The sequence below is a fragment of the Primulina eburnea genome, chromosome 9 (genome assembly GCF_022965805.1).
Source record: "Primulina eburnea isolate SZY01 chromosome 9, ASM2296580v1, whole genome shotgun sequence".
Classification (NCBI taxonomy): Eukaryota; Viridiplantae; Streptophyta; class Magnoliopsida; order Lamiales; family Gesneriaceae; genus Primulina; species Primulina eburnea.
This window is the reverse complement of record NC_133109.1, coordinates 4,881,305-4,904,996: the sequence shown is the minus strand read 5'-3', so window position 1 is coordinate 4,904,996 and position 23,692 is coordinate 4,881,305. Positions and strand designations below refer to the sequence as shown.

The window sequence follows — 23,692 nt, the reverse complement described above, 5'->3', positions numbered from 1 at the left end:
GAAGAAAAAGTTCAAGATAGATTTTGAACTAACCCCTGAGTAATTATTTCTATTAATAAGAAGAAAAAGTTCAACATAGATTTTGAACATACACATACATACAATATTCAAACAACTTTTTATTGTGAATATGAGTCGGGTTGATCTGTCTCACAGATTATGATCCGTGATACGGTCTCACATGAGATCTATTCTTAAGACAAACGGCAATTAAGACATATATACTATTGTAATTCCATGTAATTATATCGTTTCCAAATACAACAAAAATAAAAATAAAATGATAATATAATTGACATATAGAAAATTAAAGATTTACTTTACAGCACATAAAGAAAATAATAAATTAAATATGTGGCTTACTTTATATGTTTTCTTAAATTAATTGATTAGATTAGCAGCGAGTTAAAGCACAAATTAATAATAGAGATGGTTACGGACAGAAGAATACGGTTGTTTTTATTTAATTGTGTGCACGTGTCCTGTTGCACGTGCGCATGTGTGTGTGAGAATATTTAATTACTGTAGCATTTTTTCATATTTTGTCCTTTCATCCATTTTTTATTTTGTACTAAAAACAACGTCGAGGTGATGGGATTAGACGGATTCTTACCTGTATATATAAACATAACGAAAACAATACAAAGAAACACAAAGTCAATAAGATCACTTCAAAAGGCTATATAAGTAAAACATAAAATATCGAATTTACTAAAATTTTCGATATACAGAAATGTTCGGTACAGTATAATATTGATACGGAAATATTCGGCACGATAATAGTATTAGATTTAAAAAATTTTATATATACGGAAATAATATACATAAATTAAAAATATTTGATATTTTTAACTAATAAATTTAAAAAATATAAATAATTTTTTTTCTAAAAATTGTATATATCGATACCATACCGAAATCTCGGTATACCACAACACTTCGATATGATCGATTTGTTAATTATATATACCGAAAAGTTTGATATACCGAATTGGTACGATATCAGTATAAATAATTTTTTATACCATAATTTTCAGTACAACAAATAGTATACATTTTTTAATACGATACGATATATCACTCCTACATATAAGTAAAGTCACAAACATATAAACACACCATAAGCCCTAGATAAAGTGATAAAACGCTCATTTATAAAAATGCATGGCATGCAAACTCATCATTTATATTCAGAGTCATCAACCCGATTAATTTGTTAATACATTTATTTTACGTCTCTTTTTTCTTTTTCTGAACAATAAATATTGATTTCAAGTAATTTTCGGATGAAAAACCATGCAAAATAGTGGAAGAAATAGTTTTTGTACAATAATGTCTCCTTCCAAGAGAACAATTCAGAGTTCCTTCCTAGTAGAGTGAAAATGAAAATGTTTAGTTAAGAATCTTTATTACAAGACACAGAGCATGTGCTATTATTCCCAAGAATAAGATCCAAAATTCGACCAGAAAGAGGAAGCTTTTGATGTAGCCTAAAATGGACACACAACAAAAATATTAAAACCCAGTCTTTAAAAATGGCAGACTGGAGTGTACGGGGTTGCCTTCTCAAAGGTGGGACAAGTAATTTTAATTAATCTAATATTTTGGATGCTATTAATTTGGAGACAGACCAAATGACAAGCCTTTAAATCATTTAATTAAGTAATACGTTTTTATTCGAATTTTATGGTTGGCGTGTTTCTCCTAGTGTCTCGAGCCAACGCGACTTTAAATTTCACATCAAATTGTGCGTAAAAACTGAAATATATTTGTATATTTGAGATATTTAACTTCGAGCCGACATTAACATTAAAACTTATCCAGTTCACGATTCATATATGGTGAACAACTCCTTTAAAATGTATGTATAATAAATATTTAAATGTAGTTGAATGTTTCGTAATTATGACAAACCTCGGAAAAGATAGATATGATAAAAATATTTTAAACCACACAACATAGCGTAATAACTTCTCGATTAACCTACCATTAAGCCTCTGCAATAGTAATGGGGTCCAAGACATATCATTCATTCACTTGAGAGATGGATTGCTTTGAAGGGTTGTGGGGATATACAAAGAACATGAGAATGATGTACAAAAAGAACGAGGCATCCAACAAGAAATTCAGATGTATCATACATTTGCAGAATCAGAGAAATTACCAATGCAAGGTCCGCAGGAAGAGTTAAACCTGAGGCAAAACCGACTGCAGTTTGTTTATTTATCAAAAGTTAGACACGATCTACGGCTGTGACGTCTCGGTATCTCACCATTTCTTCACAGCAATGGCTTTTGAGTGGTGGCAGGATCATGAGACCATCTTCACATCGTACATTTCTTGAAATTAACTAATTAGGAGACTGTGAGACCGAGGGGGTGGTAGCAAATGCTAACAGGCAAATGGATGATCAAAGATTGGTGATCTCAGGGACTGAGACCAGTTAAGCATAGGCTCAAAATAAGAACGTCTTCCTTGTCAAGAAAACTGTTCTGGAGAACACATTAGACAACATGGCAACACAACTTAATGCATTGATTAAAAGCCAGCATTTTACACATTTAATAATAGCAAAATCTAAAATATCTGTGGCTAACGTCCGTCACTGTGAGCCAAAGGCATTTAATGAACTGTCTTCAGAAGTTAACGGCCCAATTCAAATGACCCAACTGAGGTTGATGATAAGCACCCACTTGTGCTCCAGGACCTGGTGCAGCCACACCAACTCCAACATTACCGCCCATGGCAGGGCCCAAATGATGAGCATTTGCAATTGCAGCAGGCTGCGGGGATGCATGGTACATGCCAGAGAACTGCATATGAGAAGATTGTGCTGCCGCCGCCGCCGCATGTGAGGGCAAATACGCAGCATGAGGTGTCTGCCCGGGAAGATTGTAATATGAAGCAGATTGCAGACTAGGAAGTTCCCTGGGGTTCATCCAAATCTCCGATGTCTCTGCCTGGCAATTCAAATAGAAAATGGAAGCAATAAGTGAAAAATAAAATATTCAAGAGGAGAAATATGCAAGCATTTTAACTTTTAAAAAAAATTGTTTGTTTAATATCACTACCAATAAAAATGGATTTGATAGAGTAGCTAGGAAAAAAACAAACATCTAGATGCACATTAAACATTCTCTCTCTCTCTCGTACAGAAAACTAGCATGGGAAACCAAGCAAACACGGAAAAAGCAACTTCTCCGTTTTCTTAACATATTGCAAATCTTATCAATAAATGAATTTCAAAGAGAACTCTGACACTACACTACTCTGAACTCATTTGCTAATCCACGTGTAAATGTTTTGCATCAGATAATAAACCGAATATAACATATTCATGCAAACCACTAAATTAGTGAACTCGCTCTATCATTTTAACAAGTTCAAATAAAATTAGAATGTGGCCTCCACAATAATGACTACCAGATTTATGCTTCCATTCACCTTTATTCTTGACTTAAAGTAGAACAATTTATCAATTGTCCACATGCCAAATTCATCATTAGGCAAGTCATGAACGATAATAAGGTTAAAAACGGGATGTAGTCACCTGAGGATTTGAATTATAAAGACTATCATTATACTTAAGCCGAGATGAATCTTCATGCCCCGCTGTGTTTCCCACCCCAGGAGTATTGATGGCATAACCCGTTGGACTGGTGAAATTTCCATACCCTGTGGGACCACCAGTTGGGACTGGCTTGAATTGCTGAACACCGTACTTGAGGCCACTTGGAGACATATGGGTACCATTACCAGGCATCAGCAAGTAACTGCTGCCATTAGAGGGATGAGGGTATGCAGGACTGTTAGAGTAACCAGGCAAGGGCATTGGAGGAACATATACAGGGGAGAGGAACTGGCGATATGGCATTAAATTAGCGTAATGGGAAACATGAAGTTGGGGATACATCTGGGCCATCTGTTGCTGTAGCTGCTGTTGATGCTGTGGCTGCTGTACCATTGCAATTGTCGAAGCAGGAACAGTGTTGTTTGTTAATTGAGAGCTCAGGACCTGTAAAAAAATTTAACAATTAAAAATCTAAACGCTAAAGATCAATACTTTCAGTTACCATCCAAAATAAACTTCTACTGTTTCCCCTGTCATTCTATGTAGATTTTGCAAACATGAGAGGCAATCACCAAATAGCAGCCTTTCACTACAGTTTTTTCTGTTTAGGGCATGCTAGGAATCCAGCAATCATTTGGTTCCAGCACACAACCTAAATCTCCACTACGCCAAGCAACTGAGTGCTAATAATAAAATCTAAAATGTCAAATAGTCAAATGAGGGACAACACGCCACGAAGTGACTGTGAATGTGAGTTTCTGGAAGAATGCCAGCTTTGTGCAAGAAAGGGGAGAAACAAAGAGGTGTAGTTACTCATGGCATCTAAACATTTTATTCTAACCTCTTGAGAAGATGGCAGAACTGGCCCTCGAACCGTTTCATCAGCCAATGGGCGAAAATAGGGCATATCATATCCCATATGAGGGTCATAACCCTGCTTTCAGTAAAAATATAGTTAAAAAAGCGTTTGGGGCTGCTGGTTTGATAAATGAAAGTATGTCGAGTCCCAAAGAGACAAACAAATCAGTCCACAAGACAAAAAGACAAACAAGAATGCTCTTTCATCACCAGAATTAATCGAATCTTAACTCACCGAAAAGTTCGACAATCCAGAAGTATCTTGATGTAGCAATTCCGTAGTGTAAGATGGCGGGTTGTCTCCAACCAACCCAATATCAGCATAGTTTTCCAGCTTCTGCGGACTAGAAGCTTCTTTCTTCTCAGTCAATTGAGAATCAGACTCGGCATCTGAAGCAGGAGAATTGAATCCTGAAGCTTGGACTGAATCATCTCTCATCTCTAGCTGCTTGCTACCACCAGGCTCATCTCCTGAAGCTTCTGGATTTGAGTCTGACACACTGCCAATTCATATTGCAGTCATTCAACGCAGTCATTCAACCAGGACTCTTAATAAATCACACAAATCACAGATTGCAAGTTTGAAAGCAATATTTTATATCATAGTATCACAAAAAATGACCGAACCATATAATTCTTGCAGAAAAGCAATCTGCAGCACGACCCAAATTGTGATTCCAGTATTATCAATGCTTCATTTTCAGGAAATAGGAAAGCAAATCCAATCTTTAATGATTAAATTATCATTAACAAAGAACCTACGGAAAATTTGCATGTAATTATGTAAATGGTTGCATTCTAAGTTAACTCAATTTCTTAAATAAGGTAACACTATATCAGGAGACAGTAAAAAACTTCTGATAAATGACTGAAAAATGGTAGTTAGTTATACAAGAAACCAACCTCCCAGAAGGTTCTCTGGATAATTCTTCTGCCGCCTCATTGGCCTTAAAAACTAAATTCATAGAAGTGTCTGATTCAGTTCCCAGGCTGCCAAAGGTCAGACGATATCGGTCAGCCTCGGAGACACGGATGTGTGCAGCTATAATGACATTTTGATTCTCGGAGATGGTCAACCGTGAAATGTTATCTTGCATTTCTGTTGCCTCCTCTTTCAATTCTTTAGGACCGACAGCAGGAGAAACAGTTTTAGCAGAAGTTTCAATAACCACTGGAGTACTAGCAACTGGTTTGATGGTTAACTTTGGCTTCCACTCCTTATTTGGCAGGGAAACTACTGCAAGAAAGCATTGGTAAGTTCACTCATTACAGATGCAGAAGTATTTCACAATAGACTGCATTATCCCTAATGCTAGAAAATACTAGCTCTATTAGGAAGCAAAGAAAAATGTTGTGCAAAGGAAAAATGAACTCCCGGACTTTCTTCCTCTTTCTTTTGCTTGAAGCACAACTCTTTGAGAAAACATTCCCTCCCTTTAAAGTTTAAACATCCATCTTTGTGCATGGTTACTTTATCCAAACACCCAAGTGTTCAAAATACATGAAACCACATGCAGTAGGATAACAAAAATGATTTCAAGGTAATACTTTGACATCCATATTATGCTGCTCAATTCCAGCAAACAGTCAAACACACATCACATACCAATTATAATAAATAAGCAAATCATCACCTAGCCAACTTATGATCTAAGTTAAGTCAAAGTGCTTTCCATCATTATAATTAGAAGTATGAGCTGTAAATCCCAAATTCAATTGCATCAACTTTGATATCATTAAAGAGAAAAACAACAGTTGAAAAGAATAGTAAGCAATAACTACCTTTCTGATGACCAGTCGTTTGGTGATGAGCTCTGCTTCCAGATTGATTACTCGAAAAAGATCTGCTCGTGGATGGACCGGGTATAGAAGACACTGGCACCATATTTTGTCCAGATTGGTCACTTTTAGATAATCCACTGGATGGCCTAGATGATTCCCTTGAGTGGCTTTCCCTTCCTAATTCAGAGTTAGAAACAGAGATGCTTTGAAAAGTTGAGGACTTGACAGAAATTTCAGACAAATGCCGACGAGGTCCCACAACTCCAACCTCCCGCCTAATAGCCCCGACATTGATAGCTGGTTTAGAATGAAGAGATGGTACATGGACAGGATCTGAAGAGGACGAATAAACCCCGACGATAGAATTATTAGAACTTGCAGAATATGGTATAGAATCATTTGCCTTGGTTTGCACTCGCAAATCAGCACTAGGAGTTGGAAGACGCTTCTCCACATGCAATTCTTTACGGTCATCACCTGCCGCGGTATCTTTAGTTTTCTTCGCTAGTGAATCAGCAGGACCATCCAAAGCCTGAGATGAATGTTGACCAACTGGAGAATTTAGTTGCCCAGAAGCCCCTGTTGAATTTCTGTAAGAGCTAACAGTCTTAGATACATATCTCGCTCAACACAAATTTTAAAATCACACTTGAATAAATGAAGTGGTAATAGATCATTCATACTTCATTATATGTGTACAAACAAAATATACAAGAGGTTCCGAGCAAATCCCACCAAAGACGTACTATACAAACAAAGCAAGATTCTTATCAAATTAATAAAGCAGGTCACTACCACAACCCCTAGACGCCCGATTAGCTATAACAATTGTATCTTAATTTATTTCATTTTTTACAAGCTTGAAGTGTCTTTTATTAATTAGCAATCAAACAATTTAGAGAGCCGTGAGAAATAAAAAGTTCCAGCAGTAGAAAGTAAATAGTTTGAATCAATTATATGTACCTCTTCACAGGCCCATTAGATATCACTCCCTCACCTCTCGAAGTTGAACTTTGAACAAGCTTTGAATCTGAACTGGCATTTTGATTAACTCTATTGTCCCGAACAACACGGAACTCTCGACCAGCACCTGCATCTTGTCAAACCATATATCTCAAAGAAGTGACTGTAAGAATGTCACATGGCACCGAATCTAACAAGCATATGAGAAAGATACGGAGCAAGATGAAGATATATTGGCTCAACACACGAGTAAAAATGGAAGCTTACAGGAAGATATTTACAACCTCCACATAGAAATTTCCCTTTGACACTACGATCTGTGATAATAACAAGTTTTTGACATTTGATTGAAGGTTTATATGTGGGATTGTCATATATCCTAAAAACATGTGCCAGCTTATGGACCTATCAACATTTTGGGACAGAGAAAAGACGAACACAGGAGAAGTTTTGGGATAACTAGGGCAGAATAATCCTATCAAACAATCAGAACTTTCGATTAAAGTTAGTAAACAGTCATACATCACAAGAAAATGATAACTTTTTCATCCAAGGTTGATCAATGGTCTAAAAACACGACACGAATAACAAGAATAGAAACTGTGACTTCCCTACTCGGCAGTTTTCAATAGAATATAGACCAAATTGCATAATGGAGCTAAAGAATGGTAGAGTTATCGTAACAGATTATAGCCCAAACATCAAATCCCCATGTTATCAACCACTAAGGTATTTCTATATTTAAGAAGTTGAGCATGTGTTACCCACACTTGGATAAAACTTTTTCCTAAAAATCAATGTTTTCAAATACCAACAAAAGCATAAGAAAAATTCATGCCAGTTAAAAAAAACATAACATTGGTTAGAAACTGGCTAACCAACCCAAGTTGTTAAAAGTTGATTTACAATAAGTTTAAAGTTTTGCAGGAGCAGAATGAATGGAATGCCTTTCTAGCATAAGTACTGTGATCAGAATACCGAACATAAGAATTTCTCAACACTAAACTGTAGATTAAACGAGAATATTGACAGAAGAGCATACCACCATATATGAAATTTCTTCGATATCCACCTCTTTGAGCATTACGGTCAGAATAAGTATTATTATACTTCACTGGTATATGCACAACCTCAACATTATTTTTGGTCTCTGCAGCAGCAAAAGTCTTATACCCTAAACTCTGAGGCAAATACAAAATGTTTAAAAATTTAAACATATTATAAAGTAATAAATGATATAAAAATGAAAACATAAATCTAACCATCAAACCTGCAACATCTTAACATCTAAATAATAGATAAGACCATAGGCATGCACACAAATCAAACTCACACTAAAGGCTGTAAAAGGGGGAAAATACATCAAGAATACCAGCTGATGAGCAACTAAAAGCTTGACAAGAAGAAAATGGGATATGGCATAAACAGTTTACATGAATAGTCTACAAGGCATATTGGAAAAACAGGAAGCAGAGACAGAAAAAATACCTCTTTTTTCCTGTCTCTTTTTCTCTTCACCTCATGAAATGGATCTGAATGAACACATAATGCATGACAAAAAAATTTAAGAAATATATTGATAAAAAAAAAATAGTGCTCAATCAACTAAAAGTCAAGGAATATAGATCTATAAAAAATAACTATGATGATCAGGAAGCACATGTTGAGAAGAACAAAAAGTAACGTAGTCAAGGTTGCATTTGGATTAATAGATTTGAAGCTAAGGATTTCAAATCCATAATAACAAATCTATTGTTATGTTTGAATAAATCTATTTGACCATGGGTTTTAAATCATTAACTAGACATATTTGAGTATCTTTCATTCAAAAATACTTCCTCAAATTCAAATCCTTCGATCCAAATGCAACCTAAGAATCAGATAAAACACTGAGTCACAACATCAAGGAAACAAAGACTCTGGTGTTAAACTTAACTCGCATCAACTACAGTAAAACCAGCCCACTTCCAAAACATAGACAAAAAGCAACCCTTTAATCAGCTGTTCCCACTGGAAACAAGGTTTATGGTAAAAAAAAAAAAAAGAAGGCTAATTATATACGTCTCTACCTTAACTTGTTGCATGTAAACATATTTTCATACAATGGCCAAACCAATTTTACCACAATTCCACGCCTAACATATACAAGATTCCCGCTCCTCAATAGAGAATTACGAAAGTAACCTAGACCACGGTCCAAAGCCATCTGACACTGAATAGAAGACAAAATAATTTTTACAAAAATACTGTCCATTCAATCAGATTTTATATCTGACCAAACGCCTTAACTTGGATCAAAAAACAATACACACGACATTTAAGTAACTCGACTGAAATCATCGTCCATCTAAAAATACCAAAATTTCTCCACCAGAGTGAACAATCCCACTCGCTTCTGCCAAATATCAAGAAACCGCCAAGAATTACACAAAGTAAAGCCAAAGGCACAAATAAAACACGCCAGGGTACAAATTCAAAAAACAGCGAACTTAACCCCAAAAAAGGGAACCTTGATTGAGCAACTTTTGAGCGGTTTCATTAGGATCCATGTCTGTCTCTTTAAGAGCCACGTAAATATCAGCATCGGAGTGATTCCCAACGATTTCTTTGATCGATTGTATGGTCTTCCGTACACCCGCCGATAAAACCTGCGCCCCGCCCTCGAATTTTGAACCCGATACCATCTCCAAATCCAAATTAGTAAAATCCAAACAGTCAAATATGCCAACTATTTTCCGGATAAAATTGCTGTAAACTCGACGAGGAGCCTTAGATTGAGAGAATCGTCGTTAGAATATGAATAGGCTTTGAATTGGGAGAAAGAAGACGCAGACAGCGGCACCGAGAGAGTGGTGGGGATTTGGGGTTAGCGAGCGAGGGTTTTGAAATTAAAATTTCTTTTTCTATTAATTGGGAAATTTGGGGATTTTGAATTAATTAATTATTTATTTATAAATAGTAATAAATAATAATTGGGGAAAATCAAGGAAATAATATGTGGAAATAACTGACAGCTAATGCTGACTGAGCTTTTTTGCCCTCTTCCAACAATTTGATTCGGCCGTACCAGATTTTTTTATTTATTTTTACACAATTCAACACGTTTTTTTCCCGAGTAAAATTAATTATACACGTCATAATTTCAAATTAAATTATTATATCATTAATTTATACTATTTTTAAAAAATATAACAGGAGCCTAACCGCAATTTATTTTCCCATATGTCAAAATTATCTAATAGAAATATGCAAATTTTGACACTTGTACATTTAGCATCCCAAAATTTATGTTGCTTCTTTGAAAGCAACTGATTATGATAGCGTTGGGAGTGATATCTCTGCTAGTCATAGCATCATCTTAACTTATGTTGAAATCGAGTCTACAGTTAAATGTTCTTAAGACGAATTTGCATCATTCATATTTTTATGATATATGACAATCGTCTCTCAAGATACAACGATTTCCTTCTCATAACAATAGTACTTCAATCATAAGAATGACAAACTTTATGATGCTTTTGAAAGATTAATGCATCGGGAGAGGTAGATTGTGGCTTTGAATCTTCGGTAGTAGAATATCATCGGATGTACTGGACTGCTTAGTAAACATAAAGTCTTGAACAATTCAGTTGGTTGTGTAAACCAAGACAATGGTATTCACATAATAACCTGTCTCACATTTTTGTAGTTCTCACGGTTGGGTCTGTTTTGACCATGACATCATCTTGGATTCACAATTGTTTTTTTTTTTTTTACAACTCGTCTTCAAACTTATATCGGTAATGCATATAAAGAGTATCATACTATACTTCACATTTTCAAATATAGGAATCATTAAAATTTTAGAACTAGCCTTTTTCATCATATAAATGATAGTATAAATTAGTTCCAAATGCTCACACAAACTTTCATAATTTCGTTGTCTCGTTGGACCAAGATCTTAGGATCTCCCGTTAACGATCTTGAATTACCATTGTGATTGTTCTTATTTCTAGAATATCATTTTTCATGGTGTGCAGTTTACTTTATCTCTATTTAAACCTTTCATAAGAGGATCATCTAAGTTATCTTTTGATTTGACATTATTGATAATGATAAATTCATTTGAGAACTATTTTCTAATAATATTATGTCTATGATTTATATGTTGAGACTTATCATTATACATGTTGTTTTGTGTGATTTCAATTGCTGATTGACTCTATCGACATATCATAACAACACGAATAGGCTTATTCCAACACAAGAAATCTTTCAATAAATTTGAAGTCATTCAGCTTCTTTTGCGGCTTATTTAAGGCTATAAACTTAAATTCCATAGTTTATTGAGCTATAAGAGTTTGCTTCGCGGATTTCCATGACGTTGTTTCACCACCAATCGTGAATACATATTCGTTTGTGGATTTAGAGTCTTTTTTTGTCTGATAACCAATTAACATCACAATATTCTCCTAACACATGGGATATCTCTTGTAATACAATCAGTGCTCTAGGGTGTATCTTAAATACTTAAGCATTTGTATTAATGCTTTCCAGTGAGCATCAATTGGATTACTAGTAAATTTGCTCAATTTGTTAGTTGTGCATGCAATATAAAGAAGAGTACAGATAATGATATGCATCAAACTACCAATTATCCTTGAATATTCCACTTACGATAGGAGTTCACGATTATTCTTAGCCAAATGTTGTCTAGTTTCAATTGGTGTTTTCTTAGAAGATAGTTCATATGCATTGAACTTCTTTAACACTGTATCAACATAGTGAGATTATGTGAGGACAGTTCTTTCAGATGTTTTAACTATATCGATCCCCAATATCACATCCACAACACCTATACATTTCATAACAAATTTCTTAATCATCAACTTCTTAGTGGTCATAATCATGTATGATCACTCCCCATATTGAGCATATCGTATACATATAGGCAAACGATCACAAAATAATTAAGTGTGCTATTGATATACGTTTATTAACTTGAAACTCATTTGTCAACATTACGTTATCAAATTTATAATGTCGTTACTTTGGTGCTTGTTTAAGCTCATACAATAATTTGACGAGTTTTCACATTTTTTTTTCTATTGTCCGGGAGCCACAAACGCTTCAAGTTATTTCATGTATATTTCTTTATCCAATTCACCATTTAATAAGGCAGTTTTCACATCTATTTAATGTATCTTAAGGTTATGCAATGATACAATAGGACTCTAATAGAGATGATCCTTGTTACTGGTGAATATGTATCAAAGAAATTGATGTTTTCTTTTTATTTGACTTTTAACAATCAAATGTACCTTGTAGTTGTCAATAGATCCATTATTCGTGTATTTTTTCTTTAAGATCCACTTACATCCTAAAGGTTTGCTCCCCGATTTAAGATCCACTAGTTATCAAGTATGATTTTGTATGATGGAATTTATCTAATTGTGAATGGCTTCTTTCCGAAATGGAGCATTGGGACAACTTAAGGCCTCATTTATATTTCTTGGTTCGATTTCTAATATATAAGTTAGAAATTCGGGACAATGATTTTTTTATCGCATTTATGCCCTTCATGATTTTTGTGACTTTTCTCATTTGCAGATTTGTTTCTTATTTCATTGCAACATATTTTATATTTCCTTTCTTTTTCAGGAAAAACATCCTCAAAAAACACAACATTCCTCGACTCAATTTTAATCCCTTCATGAATGTCGAGAATATCATATCTCTGTACCAAAAACTGATGTGCACTAATATTATTGGCATAGCCAAAAAAAATGTAATCAACTTTTTTTGGGTCAATTTTACTTGCTTTAGATTGGATAATTCTAACTTCCCCAAACACCATCAAACTTTGATATATGCATAAGAAAGTTTGTGACCCTTTCACATTTCATTGAGGGTTTGTCTTTACTCTTATGTGATATTTTTTTTGAGAATATGATTTTTCGACAAAATTGTTCCCCCGAGGTAAGTCCAAACAAATTAACAACTCATTCATCATTTTTTTCAATGTTTGATCTTTCTTTCGACAATCTTATTTGATTTATAAGAGTAAAGTGTCGTAGTTTGGTTAATTATGCTCAATTTCACGCAAAAAATTCATCAAATGGAACACCATATTCTCATCATCTATAACTACTAATAATTTTAATTCATTTTTTCATTTGATTCTTAACTTCATTCCTGTAATTTTTGAATACCTCCAAGGCTTCATCTTCGCCTCTTAAAATATACACATAACAATATCTCGTGCAATCATCATAAACATAATAAAATAATTTTTTCCTCGTCTAGTTTGCATGAACTTTAAATCATATATATCACCATGAAATAAATTTAAAGGAGTCATATCCACCGAATAGAAATGTAACTCATTCATTTTTGTCCTAGCACATATTTCACATTTATGTGTTGTATCAATATCAAATTTTGACAACAAATTTAAATTCTTAAGTCTTCTCGATGTTATAATTTACACGTTCAAATTTAACATGTCTTAAATTAAAATACTCAAGCAAATAACTAGAATTATTTATTTTATTACCATTGAATTCTCGAATTACATTCAACACTTTCATATTGAACAAAATATTGTTCAAGTGTCCATTTTCCTATGAAGAGTATTTTTGCTTAATACAATTTTATTGCACTCGAGCATAAGCTTAAAGTCGGCCTTAAAAATTGCTAATCCTAACAATAAATTCTTTCTAATATTGGGAACATGTAGAATATCAATTAGTGACTTTTCCTTGACAGATGTTGTAATGCCCGAGAATTAATCACTGTTAATCAAGGATTATTGACTTATAATTTAACGTGATTACAAAAGAGCCAACCAAGACACGATTTAAGAGAATGTGCAGCTATTTATTTTGAATTTCAGCATGTGTTGCCGAAGCAACACCGCACCTGCGCTCAGGAATATACCGCACCCGCGGTGCAATTCCAGTAGGGTAGCAATTTTGAAAAACTGAGACCGCACCCGCGGTGAGAACAAGACCGCACCCGCGGTGCAGGACCACACCCGCGGTCTCGACATGTACCGCACCCGCGGTCGTGCAATTTCGGAAAATGGAAATGCTGCCGAACCAAGTGCGCACCCGCGGTGCATCAAGGACTGTAGTAGCCCGAGTTCCAAATTGGGTAATTAACGGATTAATGGTGATTAAGAAGGTTTAAGGTGTAATTTTGACCGAGTCATGATCGGACGGACCGAAGATGGTTCGGAAGCACCGAAGGGTTCGGAAGGTCCGAAGTGAGTTCGGTGGATCCGATCATGAGGTGTCAAGAGCAGCTGGACACGTGCATGTTCGGACGGTCCGAAGTGTATGATCGGAGGATCCGATCATGAGCTGTCAAGAGCCAATGGACACGTAGCGTTCGGACGTTCCGAAGTGTTGTTCGGAGGATCCGAACATGGCCTATAAATAGTGCTCGGATTTCTCATTTTTGACTTGCCAATTTCTTGAGTTTTCTCTCATTTTGGAGAGTTTGGAAGGTTTCTAGGGTTAGTTGTTGGTCGAGCGATAGCCAAGAGCTGCCAGGAGTAGTAGCGTAGCGGCGTCTGAGTTACGAGGCAATCGACATCAAAGGGCTGTCGACGGACGAAGGTAAACCCTAAACCTTTGGTAGTACTAGGGAGTACTGGTTTTGCTAGTCGAGCATGGTAGTATTGATTGAGTATGCTTTTGATGCGTAGGCTTGTTCTAGACCTGATTAGCGGTGTTGCGTAAGGCTAGGCTTGCTGTGATAGAGGTACGAAAGTACTATCCGAGATATCCTGGTTGAGTATACATTCATATATGTGTTGCATGATTATGTGGTGCATTGATATATGTCATATGATGCATGCTATTATGTCACGTTTATTACTGCACGTTGCATTTCATGTTGAGCCGTATTCTCCTTTGAGATAGCCTTTACTGTTGAGCTGTATCTCTTTCGAGATAAGCTATATCTTGGGGCCGCTCAGCCCTGTCTTGTGGACGCATGGACACCGAGAGTACACAGTGGCCGACGGGTCGGGAGGGCTTCGGTGGTCCGGGACATTTTAGGTCCACGTCTGTCTTGTAGTGGATGCAGTGACCCAGAGGTGTACCGCGCGGCACTATCCACTTGGCGCCTCTAGACTGAGCATTGTTGAGATCCTTTTGTGATTCCTGTTTCTTGACTACCCTGGTATCATATCATAGCATGTGCATTTCATATAGGTCTGTATACTCATACTTTTGTACTGGGCGTTCTTATCGCTCACGTCCTCGGTTTTGTTTATTCTTGGACACCCCATTCCCACGGGGCAGGCCTCAGGTTGGACAGCTCAGGAGGAGCAGGAGGAGGACGTTGAGTAGCTGGTTGGTTTAGTTTATCGATATTGTTTTGATTCGATATGGTTGTATTGGATATTTTATTTTGAGTTGTTCTAGACTTCGATTGGGTTGTATATCTATCATTTGTGGTATTTCCGCTGTTATCTCTGATTATTGTTAATTAGGTTGATTGCATGCTTAGTTCTTGATTAGTAGGTGATTCTGGAACGGGTCACTACATTTATGGTATCAGAGCATGCATACGATTTTGGGATATAGATTTCTGTTTTGGGATTTCCGTTGACCAATTTACTAGTTTCCCCATTCTATTGTTGTAGCGATGGCTGACCACTTTGGTGACGGGAGTAGTCAGGGGAGTGTAGGTCGATGGGGTGACCAGGACGATCATAGACGTCATCGTGAGCATCGTCATCGTCGGGATGGTCCTAGGCGTTTCGATATGCATCGTTTCATGCAGATGGGGCCTAAGCCTTTAGTTGGCGGTGAGACTCCCGATGATGCGGAGGATTGGTTAGAGCGCATGGAGAGTTGTTTCCGCGCATTCCAGTGCACCGATGAGCAGAAGATGGAGACCCTTAGTTTTCTTCTCGAGGGCCGTGCTCGCAGGTGGTGGCGATCGACTTCTGCGCCGATAGTTCAGTCGCAGGGTAGAGCGACTTGGGCCGATTTCCGTGCAGCGTTCATGCAGCTGTACTTTCCTCCAGCCCTTCGCCAGGCCAAGACGATTGAGCTCCTGAACCTTAAGCAGGGGAGTATGTCTGTTGATGAGTATCAGCAGAAATTCTTCGAGTTGTTACCCTTCGCTCCTCATATCAGTGGCAGTTCTGAAGCCAAGTACGATCATTTCCTTCAGGGCCTTAACCAGGAGATCTTTGATCGAGTCACTGTCTGTGATAATCCTACTTCGTACGATGGGTTGGTGAACCGGTGTCGTCAAGCAGAGATCAGTCTCCAGCGTGGTAGGGCTATTCTTTCTTCTAGACCTCCGAGTGTTTTGAGCCCTCGACCTCAGTCTTTCAAGAAATCTGGTTCTTCTTCTTCTGGATCTGGATCAAGGTCTAGCGGTGTTGTTCGCTTTGGTGAGAAGAAGGATTCTTGTGCGCATTGTGGGAAGAACCATCCATCGGAGCAATGCCGATTAGCAGCAGGAGCTTGTTTTCAGTGCGGAGAGATGGGTCATATCAAGAAGAATTGTCCTCAGCTGCGAGGTGGAGCAGGATCTGGTTCTGGATCCCAGACGACTGTTCAGCAGAGGAGACAGGGTCAGGCAGTGGGTAGTTCGAATCTTCGACCTTGTGCCCAAGGTCAGGTTTTTGCGCTGAACCAGGATCAGCCTGGGATGTAATTGTTATACAGTTGTAATGAAGAATATTTGCAGTGTATTACAATGGTGTTTTATTCTCTTGCCTAGATTTCGAGGACGAAATCGTTTTAAGGGGGGGAGAATGTAGTAGCCCGAGTTCCAAATTGGGTAATTAACGGATTAATGGTGATTAAGAAGGTTTAAGGTGTAATTTTGACCGAGTCATGATCGGACGGACCGAAGATGGTTCGGAAGCACCGAAGGGTTCGGAAGGTCCGAAGTGAGTTCGGTGGATCCGATCATGAGGTGTCAAGAGCAGCTGGACACGTGCATGTTCGGACGGTCCGAAGTGTATGATCGGAGGATCCGATCATGAGCTGTCAAGAGCCAATGGACACGTAGCGTTCGGACGTTCCGAAGTGTTGTTCGGAGGATCCGAACATGGCCTATAAATAGTGCTCGGATTTCTCATTTTTGACTTGCCAATTTCTTGAGTTTTCTCTCATTTTGGAGAGTTTGGAAGGTTTCTAGGGTTAGTTGTTGGTCGAGCGATAGCCAAGAGCTGCCAGGAGTAGTAGCGTAGCGGCGTCTGAGTTACGAGGCAATCGACATCAAAGGGCTGTCGACGGACGAAGGTAAACCCTAAACCTTTGGTAGTACTAGGGAGTACTGGTTTTGCTAGTCGAGCATGGTAGTATTGATTGAGTATGCTTTTGATGCGTAGGCTTGTTCTAGACCTGATTAGCGGTGTTGCGTAAGGCTAGGCTTGCTGTGATAGAGGTACGAAAGTACTATCCGAGATATCCTGGTTGAGTATACATTCATATATGTGTTGCATGATTATGTGGTGCATTGATATATGTCATATGATGCATGCTATTATGTCACGTTTATTACTGCACGTTGCATTTCATGTTGAGCCGTATTCTCCTTTGAGATAGCCTTTACTGTTGAGCTGTATCTCTTTCGAGATAAGCTATATCTTGGGGCCGCTCAGCCCTGTCTTGTGGACGCATGGACACCGAGAGTACACAGTGGCCGACGGGTCGGGAGGGCTTCGGTGGTCCGGGACATTTTAGGTCCACGTCTGTCTTGTAGTGGATGCAGTGACCCAGAGGTGTACCGCGCGGCACTATCCACTTGGCGCCTCTAGACTGAGCATTGTTGAGATCCTTTTGTGATTCCTGTTTCTTGACTACCCTGGTATCATATCATAGCATGTGCATTTCATATAGGTCTGTATACTCATACTTTTGTACTGGGCGTTCTTATCGCTCACGTCCTCGGTTTTGTTTATTCTTGGACACCCCATTCCCACGGGGCAGGCCTCAGGTTGGACAGCTCAGGAGGAGCAGGAGGAGGACGTTGAGTAGCTGGTTGGTTTAGTTTATCGATATTGTTTTGATTCGATATGGTTGTATTGGATATTTTATTTTGAGTTGTTCTAGACTTCGATTGGGTTGTATATCTATCATTTGTGGTATTTCCGCTGTTATCTCTGATTATTGTTAATTAGGTTGATTGCATGCTTAGTTCTTGATTAGTAGGTGATTCTGGAACGGGTCACTACAAGGACCGCACCCGCGGTGTGACGTGCAGTGCAAAGAGCTATGCCACGTCTCATGTTATTGCATGGATATATATATATATATATGTTGAGCCATTCGTTTCCTTCATATTTTAGCAGCAAGGAATCGAGAAAAGGGTTCTGGAAAAGAGTTGAAAATCCTTACGCCTTTTTCGAGAAATCCGTCCGTCTGATTTTGAATCCGACTTCGGTATTAAGTTCTTGGCAACGTAGGCTACAACTGGACGTAAGTTTTACTACGTTTTGACATGTTTTAGAATTATGATATTGTCAGAATTGAATGGAATTCATATATGTTGTTCTTGACATGTTAGACATCATAGAATCGAAGTCAGATTAAGAAACGGACTGATTATGGAATTGTTATGAATTGTTAGGGTATATTGATTTATACCAAACAGATTTGGATTATGGATTGATTATAGAAAGTATTGGATATGAGTTATGGATTGTAACTATTATCTGGTGATGTGGTATTGACGGGGATACTGAGATTGTACCGTTATGCCATTGATTTTGAATTAAATCAAGATTGATCAGATTGTTATTGATTTGAATGGTATATTGACATGAGATTGTTGATATTGTCATTGCCAGACAGACTGTGAATTCAGGACTTCGACTGAACCGGAACCGGCGAAAGAAAGGTATAAGTCAATGTGGTATTGGGAGATCGACTTGAGTCGGTTAGACTTGAGTTTCCCTAAATCACATACTTTACTTTATTGCATTGATATTGCATTGATTTGATTGATATACTTGTTCTCTTGATTATAGATAGCATGTATTAGACGAGTAGTCTTATGACAGAAGTGTCTGATAGTGGTGGGATCACCACAGGCACATTGCACGATGTCATGAGATATTGTATTGGCGGCAGTGCCATAGTCTGCTACTGGATAATTGGCTATCGATGTGGATAGAATTATAGCCCATTCTATTACTGGTGATCAGTATTGTATCGATGAGGATAGAATTATAACTTCTTCTATTACTGTTGATCGATGTTATATCGATGTGGATAGAATCGGAGTTTCTTCTATTACTGGTGATCGATATTATACTGATGTGGATAGAAACAGAGCTTCTTCTATTACTGGTGATCGATACTATATCGACGTGGATAGAACTGGAGTCTTTTCTATTACTGTTGGTCGATATGGAATGCCAATGTCTGGAAACCGGGATCCCTAGGCTATGATTGAGTCTAGTCTGAGTCGTGGAGTCACGAGCATTGTCGACAGTTTGATATTGATTATTTTTCAGATATTGATACATATCTTTGTTACCTGATTACATGTTTTATATTTGTTTATATGATTTCATGTTTCGTTGATTTATACTGGGATTATATTCTCATCGGAATTATCCGGCTGTTGTCTTGTCTGTATGTGTACATGACAACAGGTGGGACAGGTTCAGGGTTGAGGAGATGAAGAAAGATCGTGATTAGAGTGGAGATTCCGGACTTTGATTTTGATGTATAATAGGGTTTGAACACTTGACATTAGTTGTTAAACCTTAGTTTAGTTTGAATGCATGCAGTACAGGACTTGTATTGTATTTTATATACTGAGATGTATATATGTTTGATTTCCCTACGTTCCGCATTTTTTTAAAAAAAATTATTTTAGACCCTGTTTTTAATTGATTAATTAGTCCCAATTATGATTAAGAACTTGATTAGCGTCCGGGTCCCCACAGATGTCATCTTCAGGACCAATTTGCCAAGACCAACAATTGCAGAAGTTGAAGAATTTGCCATGAATAACTTCATATTGGTGAAAAAAATGTATGTGGAGAACATCGCCTTATCAGAATATATGTGGCGAGTTACACTGGTATCAATTAACAACTTCTTTATGTTATCAACCAAATTGGCTTCAAAAACTTTGATAGTGAGGTCCAAATCCATGTCTGTTTCAAAATTTTTTGCAACATAATGTTCAACAAACATGTGTAATTGATATTGTGTCCTTTTTCTTTGGACATAGAAGGTCATTAGACTTGTGGTTTGGCTTTCCAAAATTATAGCACAGCCCTTTGAACCTTTTGGCATTGCCTTTGTTTGTTTTATTTCTGGGTGCTTTCTTTTATCACTTGTGTTTAGTTCGACCAAATTGGTCATTTATTCTATATGAGAGTTCCACACTTTTTTCTCAGATTTGTGATTATCTTCCTTGTCTCGAAGTCTAGGAATTCAGTCTTCAAGTCCATCTCTAGGGGTGGGCATAAAACCCGAAAAACCGAAAAAACCGACTGACTCGAATAATTCGGTTTAAATGGTTCGGTTTTATCGTTTTTTCGATCGGTTATGGTTTTAAAATTTATGAAATTCGGTTTTTCGGTTCGGTTTTCGGTTTTAATCCCCGAAAAAACCGAAAAACCGAACCGGCCATATTATTGTTAAGTATAAGGTTTTTATGTATAATAGGTCATATTATTGTTTAATATAAAACTTTTTATGTATAATGGGCCTATTAAGATTTAAGAACTTAGTATCATTAACTCTCAATTTTCAATCCGATCGTTTTTTCTTCTTTCTCACCACTCACCAGTCGATGTTTTCTTTTTTTTTTTGTATATATTTCTTTAATTTTTTATATAAAAAATTAAGTCCCACAAATTAAATATTTGAAAAATACTATGATTTAGATTTTAAAGGCATAAAGTGACGTATAATTTTATTTCATAACAAATTTTAGCTAACCGTATATAACCGACCGTATAAACCGAACCGAACTATAAAAAAACCGAACCGAACAATAATAAAATGGTTCGGTTTTGGATTAGAGATATTCAAAACCGAAAACCGTAAAACCGAACTATTGTAGAGTAAAACCGGACCGAACCGACCATTGCCCACCCCTATCCATCTCCTTACATTTGTGCTTCAAATATAATTTTTGAAATCCTTCCATAAAAATGGAGTTTCTCAATTATCGCAGCCATTTGGAAAGATTCGTGCATTTGTATACCCTTGTGAATGAATATCGTACAATATGAGTTGCAACTATTGGAATTGGATAACATATGATGCCTTTTTTTTTTTATCATAGTTTCATTTTCTACAATTGTGGGTGCATCCTCACACAAGAACATTACAAGGCTCAATGCAGTCAAGTAGAACAACATCTTTTGGCATCATATTTTGAATTCAACACCCGTAAATTTCTTGGGTTTTTTAACATGTGTTGTCAAAATGGCTACTAGAACAACAACAATTGATAGATATGCGATTTCAGAATGAACGAGTAAAATATCTCCTTAAAATTGTTGGGAGTTATATCTCTGCTGGATAGAACCTAATCTCAACTTTTGTTACAACAAAATCTGGAATATAACCTAAAATGGACAATTTCGGGTTGAAATCAAAGCAAGAGTTAAAATATATCCTTAAAAAGAATTTATCTGACACACATTGCTTATGATATATGAAAATTGTCTCTCAAGATAAAAAAAAAAAAATTTCCTTCTCATGACAGTAGCACACAAAATCACAAGAACATCGAACTTTATGATGCTTTTGAACTCTTTATATTAGAACAAAATCAGGGCAAATGCATCCATATACACTTATATTATGTTTGATTGTGATGAATGTGTTTTTGTTGGCGTGTTTGATTATAGAATTAAATAAGGGTCCTTTATACCCAGACCGGGGATCATAGGGTTAATGAGATCCTACCTATGTGGGCATTGCCTCCATGAGAGGATGGATGGCCAAGATCTTGCCAAACATACAATTTAAAAAAAAAGTGGGTCCTACATATGCATGGACAAATCTTGGCCATCCATCCTATCATGGGGGCAGTGCCCGCATAGGTAGGATGAAATAAACCGGATCATAGCCTGGTCACATGGATGTACACTCATACAAAGAGACATCATTATTTTGCACATTAGCATAACACATATGAAGAGTCCCTCTAGAAATGTTAAAATTTGTATGAAGACTTCTCCTTCTAAACAATTTGAAATTCTGTTGTAGACTTGTGATTGAAATCTATTCTGAAAATTGTTGCAACAAATTTTGAAACTGTTATCTAAACATTTCAAAATTTCTCCAAAATGTGGGTTAGCCGAGGTGTACTATTTTATCCAGGATTGATCCTTCATTCGATGTTAGCTTGCGATTACGTATAAATCAAATCAATTTAGTGCAAATCAAGCCCTTGATTTGCATTCCCTACCACATTGTTTGAAATATGTCAAATCCAAAACAATCAATACAAATTAAATGGATCATGTTACAATTTCTATTCACTCATATAAGCAAAGCTCAAATTCCAACAAATATCAAAACAAAGATAATGCAATGAAGATAGAAGATTTTTAAATATATTCAAATCACATGAAGTGCATAGTGTTACTTCAAATGAAAGAAAGAAATATATTCATATAAGAAATTCAATAACTCAATTATTCAAGAACGTGTAAATATATCATAATGAATGATCACATGTTTTATGATGTATAAAATTAATATCTGATGTAATGATTAATTTCTTGAAATTATGTAGTCTAATAGACTGATACAAAGACGAAGAGAACTCAAAAAATTCATTCTAAAGCTAAATCGAAGAGACAAATCGTTAATGTTCTTAATGGTAATTAGTAACCAAATATAACTAAGATATCCGAAGGGCAAGAGATCACTTATGCCCTAAAGTATGTCTGCCCATGAACGATAACAAATACTTGACACTTGCAAATATGTTTAGTTATCATCAATGTTGGAAATTTCAATGTAATAATAGTTATACGACAAAATAAAGTATCTTATTTGGGTCAACGAGTTTGGGATGATTTGATTTCAAATTCCCAACCCAAATCTACTTAAAATGTTTGGGAGAAAAATAGATTTGAGATTTGAAATAAGTTGATTTGGCCCATTAGCAGTTCAAACAAATTTTAAATCATTTTTCAAACCCTGTCATTTCATAATTTTTTCTTCTCCCCATCCAACTCTAAGCAGCACCACATCTCTTCTCCTAGATTTCTTCATCGCCAACAGAATTTTTCTCACTCTGTTAACCAAGTTTCTTTGGCAATCTTTTGGCAAGTAATACATCCAATTATACAAATCAAGACTATATCATGTGTTTACTGAATAATTATGTTGTTTTCTAAATTTCGCATTTGAAAAGTTAATGTTTGATGTTTCTTTAACATTCCCGTGTTTTGTCGTTGTTTCAAAAAGATATGTAGTTTATTTCAATGTCGTGTCTGAGATTTTAAGGGTATGAGTTGAACTTAAAAAGATTAGGTCGCATCTCAAATAATAGGTATTTTTTTTCATTAAATAG

General features: G+C 36.5%; 1 protein-coding gene across 3 annotated transcripts; it reads right to left on the bottom strand.

Annotated features, from left to right (window-relative positions):
* Nucleotides 1-2,514: 2,514 nt before the first annotated feature.
* On the bottom strand, nt 2,515-10,086 carry LOC140841184 (uncharacterized). Of its 3 annotated transcripts, none has more exons than XM_073208434.1 (10): nt 9,684-10,086; nt 8,663-8,706; nt 8,217-8,355; nt 7,175-7,307; nt 6,212-6,801; nt 5,333-5,666; nt 4,665-4,929; nt 4,413-4,505; nt 3,551-4,015; nt 2,515-2,960 (listed from the first exon to the last, which is right to left on the bottom strand). In XM_073208434.1, exons 1-10 carry the CDS (start codon nt 9,856-9,858, stop codon nt 2,637-2,639), a joined length of 2,562 nt encoding a protein of 853 aa, XP_073064535.1. In that variant the 5' UTR covers nt 9,859-10,086; the 3' UTR covers nt 2,515-2,636. The 3 variants fall into 3 exon arrangements, with proteins under 3 accessions (XP_073064535.1, XP_073064537.1, XP_073064536.1); XM_073208436.1 differs by having other exon boundaries at nt 7,175-7,301; XM_073208435.1 differs by having other exon boundaries at nt 5,333-5,663; nt 9,684-10,085.
* Nucleotides 10,087-23,692: the final 13,606 nt, after the last annotated feature.